The sequence below is a fragment of the Falco naumanni genome, chromosome 4 (assembly GCF_017639655.2).
Source record: "Falco naumanni isolate bFalNau1 chromosome 4, bFalNau1.pat, whole genome shotgun sequence".
NCBI lineage: Eukaryota > Metazoa > Chordata > Aves > Falconiformes > Falconidae > Falco > Falco naumanni.
This window is the reverse complement of record NC_054057.1, coordinates 69,733,701-69,755,244: the sequence shown is the minus strand read 5'-3', so window position 1 is coordinate 69,755,244 and position 21,544 is coordinate 69,733,701. Positions and strand designations below refer to the sequence as shown.

Below are 21,544 nucleotides of genomic sequence, written 5' to 3'. Positions count from 1 at the left end.
TGCTGTATGGCATCTAGTCGTGGGTTTTGCAAAATAATACGGGAGTTGGAAAGGGAATGGAAAAAACGCGCAAGGATTCCAACCACCCGGCACGCGGAGGCTGCGTCCCGGCGGAGGGAAGGCTGCGCGGTGACTGACCAAGGTGCGGGTGTCGGTAACCCGCTGAAGAGCGGCTCGTTCTTTAGGCCTCCAAGAAGAGCAGCGATCGGGAGGTGAAGTTCGGCCCGCTCGGAGTGCGGGTGCCCACGCGGCTCCTCCCCGCCGCCAGCGCCGCGCGCCCCGCAGCGGGACCCGGCCCGGCCCGCGCGGCCTCTTATAGCCGGCGCGCGGCGGCCTTGCCCCACACCGGCACGCGGCGCTCCCGCAGCCAGGCGCGGCTGCCCGCACCCGCGTTCGCCGTCGTGGGACCCCCGAACCGCGCCGCGCCGCCCATGGGACCCCGCCGCCCGCCTCTGCCCCTGCCGCCGCCGCCGCTGCTGCTGCTGCTGCTGCTGCCGGCCGGTGAGTACAGCCGCGGCGGGCGGCGCGCCGGGCTCAGCCCGGGCCTCGCGGGGCGCCCCGGGGCTGCGGCTGCCGGGGCCGCTCGCCCTTCCCAGGGCGGGACGGGGCTCGGCTGCGCCCGCGGCGGGCGGCGGGGGGGAGAAGGGCGCTCGGAGAAGCGGTGGCGGCGAGCAAGCGCCTTCCCGCGCGGAGCGCCGGGCACAGCCGGGGTGCAGCCGGGGCCGCCCGCCCGCCGACACGTGCAGCACGGCGGTGCGCCGGAGGCTCTCCCGCTACTTTTTTAAAGCTCACCAGTAACGTGCAAAATGTGTTTAAAAGCTCGGTATGTAGCATCAGGCTGCAGATCGCACTGTGATAACCAGCTTCGGACAAAGCCAAGTCACCCACCCGCACTCTGCTGCCGGGTGCTCAACAGTTCCCCGGCGCGAGGGCTGCGGGGACCCCCAGCGGGGAGCCCCCAGCCGGGAGCCCCACGGGGCCTGCAACATCACAACCGTCTTGTGCTGAAAGAATGAGTCAGGCTTTATGAATAAGTTACGGGGCGAGAACGTAATTAAAGGACCCCTGCCTCATACCTGAGCATAGCTGACTGCTCACTTTGCAAGTATTCCTTTGTCTCCTAGGTCCTATTTATTAAGCAGTATTAAAGACCAGTTGTAATGATCTGCAGTGCATTTCCTCACAGTTTTTTTTAACTATTCATCAGTTTAGGATCTGAACATACTCATTTCTTTCACACTTATGTCAAACTGTATCATCATCCCTCTTTGTCAGATAGGTAAGTGGGCTGACAAAAAAAGCATCCACTACTTTTAGGTTCCTGTGGTGACATGTTAGAACTCGATTTTTACCTACCACTACTTAAATTATCTGGAACTTCCAACTATACAAAGCCTGGCTGTCGCTGGCTATTACAGTATCTCAGTACTCCAACCCAGGATATCCAGCAGGCTACGAGCACACTACTAGTAAACATGGATAGGCATCGTTTTAAAGTGATTAAACTAACCTCATACTGAACCTTTGTGACTGCTGTGAGGATAAAATCCAGTTTTTCAGATCAGCATTCAGCTGCCTTTTAATTAAGAGATTCTCATTTGTGATCTTGCACTTTTTTTTACACATTCCTGCACAGCCTGAAAATTCACCAAACCGAATCTTCCAAAAAGGAAGGACATGAGTCTTTATTCATTCTTGTAACAGATCTGTGCATAGAATGACGCAGGGTCGCGGGGGGGGTGGGGGGGGTGGGCAGCGGGGAGGCAATCCCATAATTACAGACCATAAGGCAAGGTGCTTGCATAATGGGGCCAACTTAAGGTCCCCACCAAGCTTACTGCCCCAGTTCTACTTCCTGACCTCAGCATGCCCCTATTATTCCTTCTGCATTTTGATCATCCTCCAGACTTCACCATTTGCACGGCACAAACCTCAGCAAGAACGTTAAGGAGAGTAGTGGGAGACTCACTGCTGCTGCCAGCCTAGAGTGATCGTTACAGAGAGCCTGGCTTTGGTCCGATAGCTCTGAGTCAGACATCACAGTCACCCATTCTGTAGGCAGTGAGGTAGAAAGGCAATGTAATTTACCTGTTTCTCAATGCTTGGTCCACAGTATCAAAACAGGCAAATTGATCCTTTCAAAAAATTCATATGTGACCACAGTTTGTAGAGGTAAGCGCATCAGTAGCCTGGGCAACAAGATCTAGCAAAAAAGGCCATTCCTGATGGCTTATGAAATGAGGCGGGGGGGGGGGGGAATCTAAGGAAAAAAAGAAACTTCTATAAAGCATACAGTTCAAATGTTTCCACTTCTGGCCAGATCTTGGAGATACATCAGAAAGTCTGCTTATTCCCAAGTTTCAAGTTCTGAACTACAAGAGCACCATAACTGTACAACGAAAATAGCAGTATAGGAAATCTTACATGTATTTAACATCTAAAAATGTTTCTGAAGCCTCAGTTTCTGAAAGAATGGCTTAACATTTCTTTGAAAACCAACAAAACATCATAGACTGTATTAGATGCTAATGATTAATGTAGTTATGTATTATAATCATGCAAACCTATGCATCTCAAAAATAAATCTCTAGAAATAATTATTATGTTTGCATTGTGCCCACTGCAAAGAGTAAAGTGTTATGGGACCTGTGACCTCTCACAAAAAAATCGTGTTTCTAAAATGATTTTTTCCTCTACGCATATGGAAATGTAAGGGACCGGGTTTTTAAATAGCAAGCTATTCAGAAAACTAAGGGGAAAAAAAGAGTAGGAAGGCATAGTGGAAAATATCTTTCAAAGACATAACAATGTACAGCATTTAACACAATCTGAACTCTTAAGAGCTCACACAGGCAGCAAAACAAGACAGCGTGATGAAGTTCAAACTCTGCAAACATGGCAGGGCTCCAATTTGGGCAACAGGAATTACAGTCTTAGAATGAAGCATAACACCAACACAATGTGATTGCTTACTTTCTCTCAGGCTGTCTTTACTGTTCACTCAGTTTCAGTCTTCAGAAAACCACCTCACGGCTTTTGATCTCTCTGGCTTAGTCATCACCATCACAAAGACAACTGCTGCATAGATTTGTGTGGTTTTTTTTTTTTCTTTTCCCCTCTGCTATTTCTTGGTGTCTGAAGCAGCCTTAGGATTGGTACGGTTTTAGTTTCCCTTCAACCTTTACTTTTAAAGCAGCTACATCACATCCAGTTCCGAGTTTCCTGATGAGCTATCCTCTTGGTTTTTTCCTCTCCCAAGTATCTGTCTTCAAAGTTTCCTTTCAAGAGTGACAATAGCTTAAACTTTTGACAAAGTTCCAATTCCTGTTATGCAATAAAAACTGGAATTAAATATTACAAGAATATTAAAAGCCAAGACTAGACTCTAGACTATATTAAAATAACAAGACTAGACTCAAACTGCGTAACTGTAAATTATTTTTGTACACTTGTACTTATTTCCTGTGACCTCTAGATATCAAAAGAATGTGGGTTTTATTTTTTTCATACCTATTATAAAGCAATGAAATTAAAATAAATGCAATCTAAAGCGTTTTTTTTTTTAACCATTCTCACATACTACCAATTTTATTTCTTAATGAGATGATTTCATGAGGTGTTTAAATCCCTTTGTTTCATGAAATTATGAGTGCTGGAGGTCACCAGCATCCCACATAGTTCAAGTTACTCAGCTGTGCTGGGAACAATATTTTTCTGGCAGATCTTCCATTATCTCATTACAGTTAATCATATAATCTATCATAATAGATTATTCTATCAGTCTATTATAATAGATTACATGATTGCACAGATTATATACAAACTGTATAATCATATAGTTATTCTGTAGTAAACAAATATCAAAACAATGATAAAGTCTATAAATATTTTTTCTGCTGTCTGTCTCTCCCACAGGTATTATCAGTTATTAAATCTTCATGTCTTCCCCAATCTGTATCTAGTACTGGGAGTTAAGGTTTATAAACTGTTCTCCTTATACCAAAAGAAATCATTAGTCTAATTAGTAAGACAACTCTAATCAGCAGCTTTCCACTAATTTGTTTTGTACTCATCCAGCTTCTTCAAAACTGCTGCAATTACCTTGGAGCCTGCGCTGTCCATTACTATTAAGGGTCTTCAATCCGTTAGCTCAGCCTGCAGGACGACATGAAACCCCCCAAAAAAGTCATCTGGTGTCTCAACATTTATCTGCTGCTCTGGACCTACTGTTTTAGTACTGACACAGGATGGTTAAAATAAAGCTCCTAAATACAGTCTAATTCTGGGGAAATAATGGTGAGAATCCCTTAAACAACAACAAAACTCAAACAAAATGAAACAGGAAAACATAAGCAACGGGAATTACTCCAAGCACCTGCCCATTTCCCTGCTATACATCCACCCTGCCACCCCCGCCAGTTATTTGGCTCGTCTAAAAAGGAGGAAAACCAGAACCCCATCATAGAGGACATGCTTGTTCAAATGTAAAGCATTACATTCTACAAAATAACAAGGGCAAAATTGCATGTTATGATAAGGAAAAAATACTGCAATGGTTAGGGCATCTAATTTTAGCAGGTTAGTGGACCCAGACTGCAGAACACATGCTAGCTCTTGCCAGTTTCAAGACTGGAAATGACTGAGGTCTGCCACTGTATGCTGCCTTGCTGGGAGGAAACCACTGCAGTTATTCAGCATGCTGTTCACTACACATGGGGGTAAAAAGGGACTAGGTCAAGCAGTGCGGCCCCAAAGAAAAAAAAAAAGAGGAAAAAAAAGAAAACTGTTATTTTCAAGTACTGACATTCATTATCAAAGTTTTTTTAAAAACATATTATTTTATATCTGCATGTTTGATTCAATAAAAAAATAAAGGTCTTCTTCCACAGTCTATAAAGGCGCTTTTGGGGAAGCCCATTTTAGAAATCGAAGAGGACTTCTTGAATTAGCTGGAGCCATTAGATGTACTACAGGACGATCTCCTTTTGCCTACCTACGCTATGGATGCTACTGTGGTCTGGGAGGAAGAGGATGGCCCAAGGACAGAGTAGACTGGTAAGCATAACTGTTTATCTGAGTGATTAAGTGCTGAATGTATGCAGATGACAGAGTAAAAGGACAAAAATACGAATTAGGCCTATTTAACATCAGTAAGGGAACTGAGTTTAAACACCTCAGACTGCTAAGAAACTCTGAAGCATTTAAATTGCGTTACCGTAGATCTACATGAGTCTTACTTGCCTTTAACTCAAACTCTCATTGCACTAATACTGGATTCACAGTCCAGCTGAGCTTCTTTGCTCTTGCTGTTCGGCCAAAAGCTGAAGATCTAAAGTCTTCTTGGAGAAGCTTTAAAGCTCAAACAGTCAAGCAATCCATAAAAGTAAAAATTTAAAAAATAAAATCACAATTCAAAAAATCTTTTTATTCTACTACCATACATCCCATTGTATTAGTATTCAAAATAATACATAGAAAATTATGCAAAATTCAACCTATTAAAATGTTTGAATAAAGAGAATTATGAATTGTTACTAAAATAATTGTAAACCCAGACCTTTATATTTAGTACTAAACTTCAGCATATAGACTATTGTAAATTTAATTTATAATTGAACATTAGCTGCCAGGAAGATGATTTTCTGGTTACAGTAGTTAAATAAAAGTTTTATATTTTCAAGTTTATCATTATAATGATGCATTTCCCCACCATATGTGACATCTCAAGTTCTAACTTACCAGACAGATATATTGTAAATTAAAAGGAAAGCATATGTCTGATACTCACATTTAAGGTAGAATATATAGAAAGTTGAAATCTGATTTTTTAATTTTTCCTTTCCTGAAGATACTAGTCACGAATAGACCTAAAACTTCTAGAAACTTTGCCTACATATTTCAAGTTTTTGGCCAAGTAATCTGTTATTCTGAAGACAATTTGGTATAATGTAGTTGCGACTTAATGACTGGATACACATACAAAAAGAAGGGACTATTATTACTTCTGGTCATCTGTATACCTAAAGATAATGATGGAGAACCTGCAGTTTGACAGTCTTTCGTTGTAGGCCATTTTTTTCACTTTTGAAAGTCCACAGTAGCAAGAAGCTTCTTCACAAAACATGGTTAGCTATTTGTGGTCTGGGTTTTAAGAGCTACAGAATGTTAAGAACAAGCCAGAAGCGAGTATACTTACTCTGCTGCATTTGAACAGAATCAAGAATTGCTCCAACTGAATGTAGAGACAAAAATTCTTACCAAGTTTGATTTCTTAAGTTTTGAGCTACATTGTGGGTTGTTTACATTCAGAATTATGCCTGAAAACTTAAATAATTGAAAATACAGAAATACTTAATCTGAATTAACACCATCTGTAATGGAGTTATTCAAATAAAAGTTATTGCAATTTACATTTTTGCCTGCCGCTTATAAACTTTGGAAGACACAGTCACATATTGCTTTCATAAGATACAACACAAAATTCTTAAGCATCTATTTTTATTTAAAACACTTAAAAGAGGACTAAAGGTAATGATGACAATTTTTGTAAACACGTGAAGATGGACAGCACTATGGCAAAAGAAGCTGCATTTCCTAGTTTATTTACTTCAGCACTGCTACAAAGACTCATTAATATTTTTGTTTTGTTTTAATTTCTGTGTATTAAATGGATGTATTGAGCTACTTCACAGGTATGTGTTGTTCAACTGTTATGTACTGCACAATCTTTAAGTGGCGATTTGAGTGGAATTACCGAGTAATTACTTAATAAGTGTAGAAAAAAACCAGTAATTGCAAGTGAGAGCTCACAGCATTAACTTTTTCTATTGCAGACACAAAATCCTCAGGCAATCTAAACACCATCTAAACATCATGTGCCTATTGTAATATGATGGTTTTAGGCTACCAGGAAGAAACCCAATGACTGAATGCAAAAAGCTCATGGATACAACCCTATTCTCCCACCAAGTCAATAAGGAAAGTTAGTTTGCAGCAAAAACATACAAGCTGTCTAATTTCAGGTCCTTGTTACCTCCCCCCTACTTGCTATTCTAGGCTTGCCATGACTCTACACCAGAAGAATAACTCTTAAGCATTAAAATACACCATTAATGAACACTGTAGTGTTCAGTTCCACAATGTGATAGAAAGCCTATGAATTTGTTGTCCCCGTTATGACAAGAACAATATTGAAATCATCATTTTGGGCAATTTTCCAAATTTTCTCATGATACCGAGCGAAGATGTTTAGTTATATTATGGCACTAAACAGCACCCGTGCCTATTCATTACTGAACATTTCTCCTGCTTTCAGCTTTTTTGCCACCATGTTAGGACTTTGTTGTAACGTGACATTTATGATGGCGTGCTATGGCTGAACAAATTTTCTTGTCCCCTCCCTGTCAGTAACCATTACAATAGCATCAGTAACTGGCAGAAAAGGACATAATTCATTATCTGACAGAATATGGTGTCATTTGATCTTTCTCTTGGAAGGGGCTAGGAGAGGCATACCCACATGAAAGTTTATTGTGTTTAAAACTGAGAATGCTTTGAAGATTCCTTTTATATTTATTTGTGAGGAAGTTCAACTAGATCAACGTGTATCAGACATTTTCCTCAGCACTGATTACATGAAAGAGTAGTAATTTTTTCCCGGGTGATCTATTAAACCATTACCCTGTTTTGGTTCAGGCAACTGTTTGTACATTCATGTATGCTGACTTTCTATTTCACAGCCTGTAGAAACATGCTGATAAAAACCATCCAGATTACGTGACCATAAATCACCGCAGCATGAATTAAGGCAAGCCCATTTCTGTTACTCTTAGGTGCTGCTTTAACCATGACTGCTGCTATGGTAAGGCAGAACAAGCAGGGTGTCATCCAAAGACAGAAAGTTACAACTGGGAATGTGAAGACAATGCTGCTGTGTGTGGTGAGTGAACAGTTCCAGTTGCGCTGTTTTGGTGGTGGTTTTTGTTTTTTGGTGGTTTGGGTTTTTTTTTTTACTTCTACTGATTGTCTCATTGACCTCATAGACATTTTCTTAATTAACTGTAAAATTCTTATTTTACCATCCTTCCTTTTGTGACTTCTTTGCTAGGGTACGCTGTGCCTCCAGAAAGCACAGCTATGCCAACCGAGTAGTTTCCTGACCTACTGACATACATAAGCAAACAAAATTCTGATCTACAAGTTTCTTACCCTTTCAGAACACACACACACTTTTTACTCAGCATTTACATGTGTTGAGGAACCCACGTTATGCTACTCCCTAGAGGTCTCAAACTGGAGAGCAACTACAAACGGGAGGCGAGAAAATTACAACTGTTTAAAAAGGATCCTTTTTATACTTAGCAGAAAATATTTCACACCATTTATAGGTTTAGGATGGACAAGCTTTTGGCATACTTATCACTGATCGTTTGCACAGCCCACTGCTAGTGGCTGCAATTTATGAATGAATTCACAAATACAATGTCAAGCACTGAGGTAATAAAGTATTTGATGAGTATGTTTATTTATGGAAGTAACATGTCCACAAGCCATAAAACGTTAATTTGAAAATATTTACATAATTGGTGTACAAGTTGCAATAAATGGCTGACCACATCCTGATAAATTTTGTTCGATTGCTCTGAAATATTAATGTAATATACTTGCCATGCTGTAGTATAAAAGAGAAAGACAAAGAGGTCTCAAAGAAACAAACAAAAAATGTTCAACAGGAAAATGCAGCATTTCTTTTACATTATTTGTTCACAACTCCCAAAGTTTCCAATTCACTTCAAAAACTTTCTGAAACTGAAACTTCTAACAAGCCCCCAAAATTTGCAAGTTTATTTTTCTTCTTGCTAAGTTTTGGGGTTTTTTTGTTTGGCTGGGGTTTGGTTTTTTTGTTTGTTTTGTGCACTGTTTGCGTTTTTTTGTTTTATTTTTAAATCAGGTGCTAGGTCAGTTACTTTGCATGTAATTTTATGCTACTACCTAGAATGCGAATCAGCTTGAGAATTGGTGGTTAATTGCACCACTAAAATGCAGACCCTTACACAAACTTGTTTACAAGTCTGAGTTTCTGACTACCATAGTTTAAAGGCAACACAGTAGGCCATTCAGAGAAAGCACAAAACCATCTCATTCTGTAACTCAATTTAGAATTTGCCTAACCTGAAATTAAAGTTTTTGACACCATTTCCTTTCCTCCTTTTCATTCAACCTTATCTTTGCCCAAGTGTCCACTTCATGCAGACTCTCTACTTGCTAATTTTCTATGCTCCAGAAGTACTAAGCATCTTCTCTCAAACTGTCGAACTACCAAGTTACAGTCCACCTATATTTGGCTGTAAAGGTTCTGCTCCTGTTCTAGTCCAGAAACTGAGAATATTTTTAAGTATTGTAATAATAAGTAGGATGTCATCAAGAAAGCTGAAAAAAATGTCCCTGATGTTCCATGGGGAAAATTATTTTTTGGGCAATAATAAAAGAAGGAATAGTTCTTGGTTTCGGTTTGGGGTTGTTTTTTTTAATCCTGTCATGTTGTTTATGCTACTGACACTATTAAGTAGTTCTCAGGGTAGCTAGTTGCAGTGTCAACATATATACATTAAGAACACTTCCATTTCATAGCAGAATTTTCATTCATTCACAAAACTGAACACTTACTCTGCTCCTAGACAACTCTCAAGCAGAGATTCATCTAAGCTTTCAAAATGATAAGTACTCAGACAAAATATAATCAAGGATTCTTTAGTTTACAGACAGTCGCGGAGAGAAAAAACACACGTTTCTGGGTTGGCACAATAAAACCGAAATACGCTGCTGTAGAACTAAATGTTCGTGCCAAGAAGAAATGTTCATGCCAAGAAATCTGTTAAGTTACAAAACTACAATTAAAAAACCAAATATGGCCAGACAAGGATTTTATCGTACTTAAAACACACTTTACCTAACTTCTTACTGAATGCCTAAATAAAAAATGGTGGGCAATTTAAGCTGAACATGGAACATCTTTACATCCCTTATTTCACATATATAATTTTAATGCTATGTCCTTTAGTAGATTAAAACATGGATGAAATGGAAAATATCTTCCCAAACTCAAGTTTCACTAGAGCAATAGGGTGGGCAGGGATGATTAGAGACCGCTTTCTAAAGAGGAATCAAAATTCCTTTATTAAAGAACACTAAGAAGAGTATTTAAGTCTTTTTCCAATTATTGTCTTTTCACCTGCCAAGATAGTTCCACTGATTATCAACTGTCACTAAACCAAACCATGCTTGTATATTCCCTGTCACTGAGATGTCCTAGCATGGAGCTCTGTCTAAAGAACACAAAATAACTGCAAGTCTTACTAAAGCTCAGTACAATTGCTATTGCATTTGAACCCTAAGAGCCATTTATATGGCAAATATGGAAATAAGGTAGCAATTCTTGGTATTCCATTTGGTATTTTTAATTACTTCAAACTAACATAAAAAGTTTACTGTGTTTTCTTTCAGAATCACTAGAAGACAAATGTCAAAAAATGGCATGTGAATGTGACCGCGAAGCTGCCAAATGTTTTTCTAAAGCTCCCTATCATACAAAATACCTTTTGTGGCCAGACTTTATGTGTGGTGAGATTCAGCCTTTGTGTAGGTATTAGATACACAACATCTGTCTTTATGAAAACTCTGTATGTATTTAAATCTAGAATGACTTTTTTTTGCTGTTGTGGCTACAGAGACAACAAATGATTTTCCCCTTTCTCGGTCTTCCTTCCTGCTACCTTAGCTTCTCCACATCCCAGAAGGGCCAAAGTAAACATTTATTGTCTTTCTTACCTTCTACCGTGGACTAAAAGCAAGTTTGTTACTTCTACGTAAGCTTGTATTGACTAAATAGCAATTCAAGTTTGTCAGCTTAAGGAGCGACTCACTTAAAATTAATTTTGTTTATATTCAGTCACAGATTTTTCACATCCATAATATCATTCACTGTCAACTTTTCATCCCCCCTCCACTGGCTATAACATACAAATCAAACCTTTCCACTAACATTTACCTTAACATTTGTTAACTTTGAAGCGATCGGAAAAAATGCATAAAGTGACAGTGTCAGCAACAAATAACCCTCTCATCTATATTAAACACTTATTATGAAGCCTAATTTAGCTTTGTATATCATTCACCTTAAGTAGTCCTACCAGGTATTAAAAAATGTGTAATTTTTTTTTTCTAGTATTTACTTTTTAAATACAGTTTTCTAAGAAGTTGTTCGTTTGACACGGCTCAAACTCCTTACTCTATGTACACCCTGAGTTTCCTGTGGGCACAGGGAGAAGTTCTACCCTTAAAACTTAAGAGTCAGTTTTAAAAGTGCAAATGCAAACCATCACCAAGACAAATACATGAGAAAAGTAGCAGTCACTGGGGCCAAATGCCTTTCGCCTAAGTGTTTGATCTTGGACAGTATCAGTCCGCAGAGTTCAGAAGTGTATATACCTGATAAAGGTGCAAGGATGGTTTTAGCTAGGGTCACTTCATAGTTTTTTGAAACCTTGTAGGAAGAGAAGTCAGTAACAGAAATTGCTGAGTAATACACTTTTTCGTAACTGCTAATTTTAACAGTTTTAAGAACCAGAAGTGTTTTACTCTACTTTCACCCACCTCAACTTAAAGATGGCAGCGCTACAAAACAAGTCTGCACAACTCAAAGCTAATGACAGGCAGTTCAATATAAAAAAAAAACCCAAACAACAAACCAAATCCCACTTCTAGGAAGGATGAAGATTTCAAAAGAGATCTTTAATTTTTAGAAAGGTTCATAGGCAAATTTAAAGTTCATAATAATGATACAAATAAAAAAAAAGCAAAACAATGTAGAATGCAAGGGGACAAAGCTCTTGGAAAAAATCTAACTTTTGCTTTGTCAAAAAACGTACACTAACAAACAGCAATCCTGTTTACGCAAAACTTTACAGTCAATATTCTTGCGCAAGTCTAGATACAGGTATTATATTGCAGTAAGATGTAATTACAGTGTCAGGTCGCGTTTCCAAAATAACCCTTTTTAAGAGATAATCCTGAATTTAAGAATTAGCAACAGACTTCAAGAAGAGAGCATTAAAGAAACTATTGATGAAGTCTAACTGATCTGAAAAAAATGTTTTTCAATGGCAATCACCACATTTTCCACATGACAAGAAAACTCAAGCAGTCTTTGCCTTCAACAGCAGGAATTTTAGAACAAACTCTACTGTCAGACTGTGTATTTGACAGTCACAACTTTGTATGTAAAGCAGACTGAAAACACTGAAGTACTTTCAGTATCATCCTATCCAATAAGAGCCTTCCTTTGGCAAACTTAAGCTGAGGAATACATTCCTGGTATGAAATGCTAAGTTAAAAAAAAAATAAATTAAAAAAAATCATTGTAGCTCTTCAGAAGACACTAATTTTAAGGCAGGCTCGGTATGAAATGCTAAGTTAAAAAAAAAACCAAACCAAAACCCAAACAATCATTGTAGCTCTTCAGAAGACACTGATTTTAAGGCAGGCTTGAAAATAACCAGAATGGTCAAGACATAATAGAGAAGTTTGATCAAAAATAGGGTGACACGACTGCGTAAGTTTTACATAGCTAAATCTGAACTGTAATTTTTCTGGATTTTTTTCAATAGAAAATTCCTTTCAGATAATAAAAGCCCACCCTCGAATCTAGAATCAGCTGGTTTAACAGTAACTTACCTTAAGGCTTTTTTGTATGCTTAAGTTAACATAATCCACCACTTTCACTGCCACATATATTAAGAAGAAAAGCAGTATTTATTTCAAGTGTCCATCTTTAGAAGCTAAACAGCTCCAAAGTTCCAATGCCAGTCACTGCACTTGTGTCTCCAGACGCCTTACTTCTTTAACCACAAGATCAATGTTTATAATTGGGTTAAAGTACAAGGCCCAGTAAAACAAACAATTGCAGACAAACTGAGGAATAAAAGGCCAAAAGATGGCAATAAAAAGACCCTGCGTTGAGACTTTCCAGAAATGTCTCCACATTCTGTGAGGAATAGTCCTGTGAAAAGGAAAGGGAGAGGCTTAGAGGAAATTTCTGTTTTGTTTTTACCCATTCTAAGAAAAGCTAATATGTGCTGCAGCCTCAAATTATTTAGCCCTTACTCAGGTACCTGTAAAACATCATTTTACACTCCAGAAAAAACTTCTTAAAATATAGTAATACTAGATTTTATATGAGGAAGCATTAAATCAATTTATTCAGACCACAAAGCACAGCAAATTAAAGTGGCCAAATTCCAGATTTGTCATGCACACCGTTCTCTTTTGAACACGTTCTGCCCCCTAGCTGCTGGCAGAGAAAGGGAAAACCCAGTATACACCAAAACAAGAACATCTCCTATGCAAGGTCTAAAACCCATAAATAAAAGATCACAGCAATTAGGAAACAATATGCTTGACTAAAGGCTAAAGCAGTAACTGAAATCTAATTTTTATGACCTATCAGAAATAATACCAGTGTAACCGAACTTATTTATGATCCTGAAGAGTCATTCTTTAATAGCTATATCATAAGCATCACATGACAAAATTATTATGTATTTAGTTCTCAGCTGACAGATAATACCAGTTACCATAAAACGCAATTCTCAAGGTAAGAGTTAATATTTACTCAATGGTTAAGAACATGATTACCATTACTGCGTTTGCTACATCTGGTCAGTAAAACCAGCTGTGAGAAACCCTTTGAAGTATTCAAAGAAACAAAGATATTCAAGAGTGAGTACCATTATATGTGCGAATTCAGATTCACACTATTGACCTCAGAGTTGTTGTTAGACACCAAAACTTCAGTAAGCAACTGTGAAATTGTAAGACCATTACTTTCTATTTATAAGGCTGTGTACTTCCTACACTCTTCAACAAGCTCAGTAAGACTTACTTCAATTCTCTTCTTGACCAGAGCCTCCAAAAGGAGAATAACTCCAGAACAGAAAGCAACATGGCATTTACAATTATAAATCTTGATGTCCAGTAGTGCACATCCAGCCAATCCCAAGCAAATTCAGCTATCAACTGGTATGGCAAAAAGAAATACTTTACAATGAATTCTCTCCACTGTTTCCAAGAAGGATCTTTAAGGTCCTGTAAATTATGATAAAAAGACTGTTAACCAATTTCCTATTAACAAACACAATACTGGCTTATTTCCACTACTTTTTTATTGAAAAATTGTTTTTTTCAAACACTGAAAACAGTAATATATCCTTACTCTACTTTCTGGTAGATAATACTATAACACAGTAATTTCCATAAATTAGAATAAAACATCACAGCCAGCCAGACCTTATAATGCCATTTGTTAAAATACAGGTATTTTGGGTGGACAGCCTTCCTATAGTCACGCAAATGTGAAAAAAAATTAGTTTTGCAGATTTAAAGTCTTAAAAAACTTAAATCAATCTTATTAAAGGTAATGGTCACTAACACCAGTGATTACATATAATAAAAATCAAGGAACTACTTACTTTGTAGTACTTTTTTTTTTTTTGAGAGTTGCATTGTAAAGAGATGAAATGGTGAATAATTACATCATGTGTTTTTATGCTGCTAGTCTTAAAAATGCTTGTTACTAAAGCAAGTAACATATTTCATGTTTTGAGCACTTACTAGTAGTTTTGTGACAGTATCTTCATACTTGTCTTCTTGCGTAGGACAGATAGTATGGATGAAAGGTAGGAAAGCTTCTGCATAATCAAACAAATATAGGTATAACATACTGAGTCTTGGAGAACCCTTCAGTGCATACAGAAGAAAGAGTGATTTTCCTGGATTTACCGCCTGAAAGGTATCAAATTATCAAGGTTCAAAAAAAGAAAAAATAAAATGAAAGGGACATGGCAGTTCCTAGATTTTTCTGGCAATCATTCTTCAAAGGATTCTTTTCCAAATACAACAGTTCATTAAACTGAGTATTGTTTATAAGAGATACTACCTTAATACTCATTCTGGCTTTAAGAGAGTTTTCTTTTAAAGATGTTATTTCAAAAATACTTAATATACATGATAGACTTTATATAAAATTTACCTTATATTCCCAAAGGTTCTGTGGTGGTTTAACACCTAAAGTTTTCACACATTCCAGTTCTGCCATAATAGCTTTTCTATGGTTACTGTTCTCTATACTGTAAGGCTCTTTCATGAAATCATCCTCAGTCAATGTTAGGAGGAGTCTACAAAAGCACAAGAATTCAGAAAGTAAACAGTGCCTCTTCACCCAAACGCTAGGACTAACAAATTAGCAATACACACTGAAGCAATTACTGATAGAAGTTACCATCTTTTGGATTATAAAATCAGAATGGTTTGGGTTAGAAGGGACCTTAAAAGATCATAATTACATTTGAATGTTCTGAATCAACTGCATCTCAGAGCCTGGGTTTTAAATACTCGTCAAGTTTTCTCTTGCCTGCTTTCAGCATGCACATTTATCAGCCTGTTGGCTATTATTGAACACAGTTCTTTAGTACTTAATAGATCTAGCTGGTCTCCTGAAATCAGACCTAAAGCTCTTGGGTGGAATGCAACAATGCATATAGTACATACATATTTTCACAAGAAATAAAACGTGGGAGGGCTGGATCATACATCAGTAGAATTTTACTTTCAATGTAATTTCAGTCTGCATTGTCAGCATTTTAAAAAGTTATTAGAAAATTTTCAGTTAGCTTGTTTAGTATCTACTACTAAAGTTTACAACTACAAGTGTTAAAACTTCTCCTGAATTTCATTGTGATACACCAACAGAGTATTCCCACAATCTATGGAATAAAGTACAGTCATTTCACAATATAGTGTCCCTAATGAAAGCTATCAAGTAGCCCAATTACATGACAGCTGTTCCTGATAATGAGGTCTCTCACCTTCCATTCACTTTCTCCAGTAAAAATCTTTCTTTATAATGGGAAGCCCACGGGCCCAACTGCTCTAGCCAAAGTATCACTTCGTCAGCAGTCCATTTAGCAACAGGCTTGTGGACAAGATGATCTTCTTCAAATTCTCTGCTACTCCAGTGATATCCAAGTAGAACTACCTATAGGTAGATTAAAACAAAAAAGAAAAAAAAATCTTTTATCTGCAAAGTAAATATATTAATGATGCAAATAAACAGGCATTAAGGGACTTGACATACAGAATCTTCCATTCTATAGATCCTAGAATATTCAGGTTCTAAGACAGTATCTTGAAGTTTTACCCAATTTGTCTAACTTCCATTTGCTGTATATTGCAATTGTAGCTCCTGACAGACAACTCTGAATGCTACCTTATTTAGTCTGCTCAGCTTAAGTCTCTTCTGTGCAGATGACCTTTTTTATGTGCACGTAATTTTTAAGTATATTTGATTGCATGCTTACTCTTAATGAAGTAAATATGGAAAATCATCCAGACAGAACTTACTGCTACACAAGTTAAAGCTGTTAGAACGCCTGAGAAAAACCCTCCTCCTCGAGGATTAATTCTTCCTGTGTTCGAAACTGTAGGGATCTGGTCATTCCCGTATTTTTGGAAGGTTGCTAAGCTGCGTGCTACATCACTGTTTTGTTGAATATCTTCTTTTCTTTGTTCAATGGCATCAGAAAATAGCTTTTCAATAACATCCCTAATGGGAAAAATATTTGTCACTGTACTGTAATCACTGAGGCTTAACATTCAGAAAAGGGACTAATTTTTGGATTTTTGTTTTTCAGCCTCTACTAAAGACTGCCATATTTGAAAGCAAGAAAACAGTAGTTATTAATATTTAGTAAAGTTAAACTTCTATCAATTACTTCCAAACAACATTCTCCTTAGTTTCTAAAGATAGAAGAAGTTAAAATATCACATAAAGAAAAATTAAATTATTTCTTATATAAAACTAGAATTGTATGTGCTACTGGAAAGCTTTCACTATTCAAAAATGCTAAGCAAAAGACAACATAAAAGCCTGCCAACAATCCTACCATCTATTTATTAAAATATTATTAACCTAAGATAAAAGTATTACAAGAGCTTGTGGTAATTCAGGACAGCAAATCGATATTTCCAGCTTCATTCTGCAATAAAATCACATTTCTTCTTATAAATAATTCTTATTACAGAACTAATTACACAATTATCAAAGATCATTCTAACCTGGAATTATTAGAAAACAACCAGCTGTATTAAAAGATGCAAGTGTCTCAATACTAAAAAAGGATCCCTCCTCTCCATCCCCCAAACATTCAAAGGGACCCCCCCCAACCCCAAAATAAAGCCAATTAACCCACCCCTTAGTTCCATGTAGAAAAATGTGTTTGAACAGTTCAGTACAAGTGCAGAACATGAAGGACTTCAGGATTTAAATGTCCTCTCCACAGTTCAGATTACCAATAAACTACGAAGGTATGCAGCAAACTCAAGAAACCAGACAACTAATTGTGTTTATTTTAGAAATCCAACAACGGCATAGTACACTCACCTGAGGAGGATGTTGACTTTGGGGAATCCTTTCCATTTTTCTCTGCATTCGGGGCATTCATTCTTCTTGGATGACACCCACCACAAGGCTAGGCAATGTCTACAGAAACTATGCCCACAGTTCAGGGTGGTGGGATCGACCAGAATGTCATAACAGCAGTGGCAAAGGAACTCACTAGCTGATATCTGCCGACCCATCTTGGGAGTAGCACGTGTTTCAACATTTGCCCTTTCTGTTTCACCTTGTAATGTCTCATCTTCTTCCATTTTCCTTTATGCCTTAGGCAAACAGAAAGCTCTTAGATCCTCAAACGTGGTAAGGCATTACTTCTGCAAAGCAACAAGATAAACCTCGTTAAGAAAAAAGTTACTTTAGAAGTTCAGAATAGCAAGCAGTATAGTTTATTATTGTAATTCTTTTGTCACTGGGATAGTTTTAAACTAACTTAGCTCTCCCCAAAATGAAACATGATCTATTTTTTCAACACCATATTCATTGCAAACTACAATCAGAGCCAGATTCTAGATGTAAACAGCTGAGTTCAGTCTCCCTATATTTTCTTTTCTTGTGTTAAGCAACACATGAAACAAAAAACCCACTATGATTCAGGTAACTTTTGACAGTATCTTTAATCAAGATTTTAGTAAAACACACCAATCAAAAGAAGCATCATCAGAGAATACAAAAATAAAACACCAGTATAATGTAATGACTGAATTTTTGTCACTATTCTTTCCAAGAATATGGAATAAAACAAAGTTCAATGCTAGACATTGTGGAGCCATACTGGGAACAAAAAAACCCTAATTTTGATCCACAAAGTCATCCGCTTCAGAATTATAAGGGACTGATCTGCTTGCCATCAGGGAAGGACTGAACTCCGTATTAACTTCACTGGTAATTACTCTTTGCTAGTATTTCAGAAAATGCACAAATTCTGAGAAGAGTTTCAGATTGTTCCAAGCTTACAAAACTATAAACCTTTTTGCTTAATGTTCCTAACGTATTCTCTCAGATGGCTGTATCTAGTTTCTCGAGAAAAACACTGATCCAGATCACTTAACACTTATATGTTAGATGCTATCAAAACATAGACAATTTTCTCCTCAAGGACTCCACACCAAAATACACTTCCACTCTCCACCATGTGGCTCCTGTTTACTACTCAGTTACCACCTTTCCATCCAGATCAAGCACAAAGGGGTGAGCATGCCAGTGGGTAAAGACTAAAAAATTATTAACAAAAAAATACAAGCAGTATAGAAATACAAAGCAATAGTGCAACTAGGACCCCAGGACTGCTCACAAGCATTCAAAGCAATGACTGTCGGCGCTTTAAAAGACAAACCTGAAACATCACTTACAAGACAACTAAACCCGAGGGTTTGCCCCTAACAACATTCTTCTCGTTTTCCTGGAAGAAAAAGGCAACAGGATTTCCGCAGGTGCAAAAATGTTTCGCCACTCTGTGCCCCAGGTGGGAGCAGGGTCAAAAGCCGAAAGCCTACTCGCCGCTCCCCTGCCGCCTCCTTCCCCTCAGGCTGCTCCCCCGCCGCTGCCACAACGCCGGCACCGGCGGCTCGGGCCCGCCGCACCGTGACAGCCCTTCCCCCGCCCCGCCAGGCCGGGCCCACCGCGGCGGTGTCAGCAGCGTGCCGGCGCCCGGCAGCACGCACAGGCCGAGGCTCCGCAGCGGCCCGGCCGGTCCCGGCCCCGGCCCAGCTGGCGGAGGCAGGACTCGGGGCCGTGCGCCGCCCCGCCCGCCGCGGCCTCCCCCGCGGGACGCGCCGGGCCCTAGGGCCGCCGGGGGGTGGCGCAGCGGCCGCGGCTCTGCCCGCCGCCTGCCGGGGGGCGCGGGGGGGACACGGCCGCGGCTGCCGGCGCCTCCCCCCGCCCGGGCTGCGGGACAAGCGGCGCTGCCGGGGCCTGCGGCGGGCTCCGGCACGGGCGGTGCGCTCTAGCAGGGGCCACCGCTGGTCTCCCTTCTGCTGAGAAGCAGAGCAAGCTCAGCGACGCGGTCTGTTCGAGCGGAGCCCATTTCTCTTTTATCTTCAAGCGTCGTAATTCAAAGCTCTAAAAACCACCGGGCAGGAACACGACTGCACTCACGTTTTGCTTAATCCACTCATTTCCATATTTGTGAGAAATGAGCTATGTTTGCTGAACGTAAGTCTACACACCCAGGTAATCCTCCTTCACAGAAACTTCGTTCAAGGTTTATTTTGCAAGTGAAGATCTAGAGGTCTAATCTGAGAAGTAAACCCGACTTTTAGATGCTAGTTTGACTGTAATGCTAACGCATACTGCCCCAGACTGGCTCACACAAAGACTATTTCTACCACATGAGAGTACAGCTATGTATACACACATTCACAATTATTTGTACCAGCCTCTGTTCCCTTACCGCATCTCTTTCTGACTAGAGTCCAAAGAAAATCAAGTGCTTTTCTTAAAGAACTGTTGAGATTAATTTTTCACTGTATAACACAGTGATGTTTTCTTATATTTTGTTCTTGTTCCACTTTGATACAATCTACAAGTCCAGTTCAAATGACATTTGAGATACCAAAACAAAATAATTAACTTTTTAATTAGCCTATTTCAATAAAGAAAATAATAGTCTCTCATAGTTTGCTCTCCCATATCCAGATCTCTGCAGAGGACAATTATTATTGGGCTGACACATACATAGCTCTGGTTTTGTTTGCTTTAGAGCTACCCTAATCAAATTCCTTATTGGAAAGAAAAACACCTAACTGAAAAGTCTGTCAACTGTTTGAGCAATGATCCAATATCTGTATACCAAACTTCCATATTTAGTTGTTTTACTTAACAGTTATTGCTTCTTTGCTCACGTGTGGAGCTCCGCCAGCAAGACTGCAGTATTATCACTCGGATCCATTTTGTGACAAGATCCAGTTCTGGCTTTCTTTAAAGTAATACATTAACGGTGCTAGGCAAATTTCCTACTGACATGGAATAAACAGGCATTTATGCTCAAGTGTACATGCTGTTTCAAGATATTTTTTTAAAACACAAAATTCTAGCTATAAATGGTTCAGGGATCATAGGAATGATAATGGGATACCAAAGCAGTTTTCAGCTTTAGTCAAATTAAAACTCCACCAGTAGCACAGAAGTGCGGACAAGCAGTTAAATCTGTACAACGTAGCTTCCAAGGCTGATTTTATGAAAAGATCTACCAACCAGCTCATATTTATTTGTAGCTTTAATTAATATTTGAAGTCCTAATAGGCAAATCCTTAAACTACCCTAGCATGAAAGTACTAAACCTCTTCTAGATCAGAGGAAGTTCATCTAGATCTAACCTTAGCACAAGTGAGGTGAAAAGGTGGCTCAGAATATTCAAGCCTTGTTCTTGAACCTGCATACTGCCCTTGCCCACAGCTACTGCTTTCTGCTATTGTGCAGATACCTTCTGTGCCAGGTGTTTCCTTCCACCGCACAGGTCTGGCAACATCATGCATGGCCTTGAGCTTTGTTTATGGTTATTCTGCAATGACATGTGAAACTTTTACCATTTTAACAGGAAGACAAATGCTTCTTTCATAATACTTTCAAGCCTACCAGTTCCTCTGGGCTTTTCATCGTTAAGGCATAATCTCCAGTAGCGCCCTGCTACCCTCCTGTTGTCTCCTCAGCAAATTCCCATCCCTTCTTCCTTGCTGGTGCTAGTTTAGCCTTTCCCATCTGAAAGGCAAATACCGTGTTTTCCAAAATCTGTGGCATTTAAAAACATCCCACAGGAAAACAACTGTTTTAGGCCTGCCGCTGGCGGGCCCGTTGCAGCTTTTCCGCCTAGCCGCGGCTGGCAGGGCTGCCCTACCCCGCCGTTACGTGACGGGGCGGGCAGGTGAGGGGCACTTTCCAGGCCTAGCGGCCCGCTACAGCACCGGGTCTCCTGCCGCGCGCGCACGCACGCACACACACAGGCAACCCGACCTCCCCTCCAGCAGCGACAATGGCGCCGGCGCGGCCGCACGGCGGCCCCGGGACCGCGCTCAGGCCGCCGACATCCACCCCGCCACC

The 21,544-nt window shown here is 39.4% G+C and overlaps 2 protein-coding genes and 1 long non-coding RNA gene across 6 annotated transcripts; 1 reads left to right on the top strand and 2 right to left on the bottom strand.

Moving 5' to 3' along the window:
- The first annotated feature begins 274 nt into the window (after positions 1–274).
- On the top strand, positions 275–12,489 carry PLA2G10 (phospholipase A2 group X). The gene is made up of 4 exons (XM_040591668.1): positions 275–501; positions 4,890–5,055; positions 7,833–7,939; positions 10,504–12,489. Exons 1-4 carry the CDS (start codon positions 432–434, stop codon positions 10,647–10,649), a joined length of 489 nt encoding a protein of 162 aa, XP_040447602.1. The 5' UTR covers positions 275–431; the 3' UTR covers positions 10,650–12,489.
- LOC121087048 lies at positions 2,779–4,883 on the bottom strand. Its single transcript, XR_005827505.1, has 2 exons — positions 4,102–4,883; positions 2,779–3,324 (listed from the first exon to the last, which is right to left on the bottom strand). It is a non-coding gene; the product is annotated as an uncharacterized LOC121087048 (long non-coding RNA).
- BFAR (bifunctional apoptosis regulator) lies at positions 11,770–21,523 on the bottom strand. Of its 4 annotated transcripts, XM_040591665.1 has the most exons (9): positions 19,003–19,190; positions 18,859–18,908; positions 17,495–17,823; positions 16,456–16,657; positions 15,921–16,090; positions 15,086–15,230; positions 14,668–14,838; positions 13,940–14,142; positions 11,770–13,057 (listed from the first exon to the last, which is right to left on the bottom strand). In XM_040591665.1, the coding sequence occupies exons 3-9, from the start codon at positions 17,758–17,760 to the stop codon at positions 12,865–12,867; spliced, it is 1,350 nt and encodes a 449-aa protein (XP_040447599.1). In that variant the 5' UTR covers positions 17,761–17,823; positions 18,859–18,908; positions 19,003–19,190; the 3' UTR covers positions 11,770–12,864. The 4 variants fall into 4 exon arrangements, with proteins under 4 accessions (XP_040447599.1, XP_040447601.1, XP_040447600.1 ...); XM_040591667.1 differs by lacking the exons at positions 18,859–18,908; positions 19,003–19,190 and adding an exon at positions 21,458–21,523; XM_040591666.1 differs by lacking the exons at positions 18,859–18,908; positions 19,003–19,190 and adding an exon at positions 21,083–21,441.
- Positions 21,524–21,544: the final 21 nt, after the last annotated feature.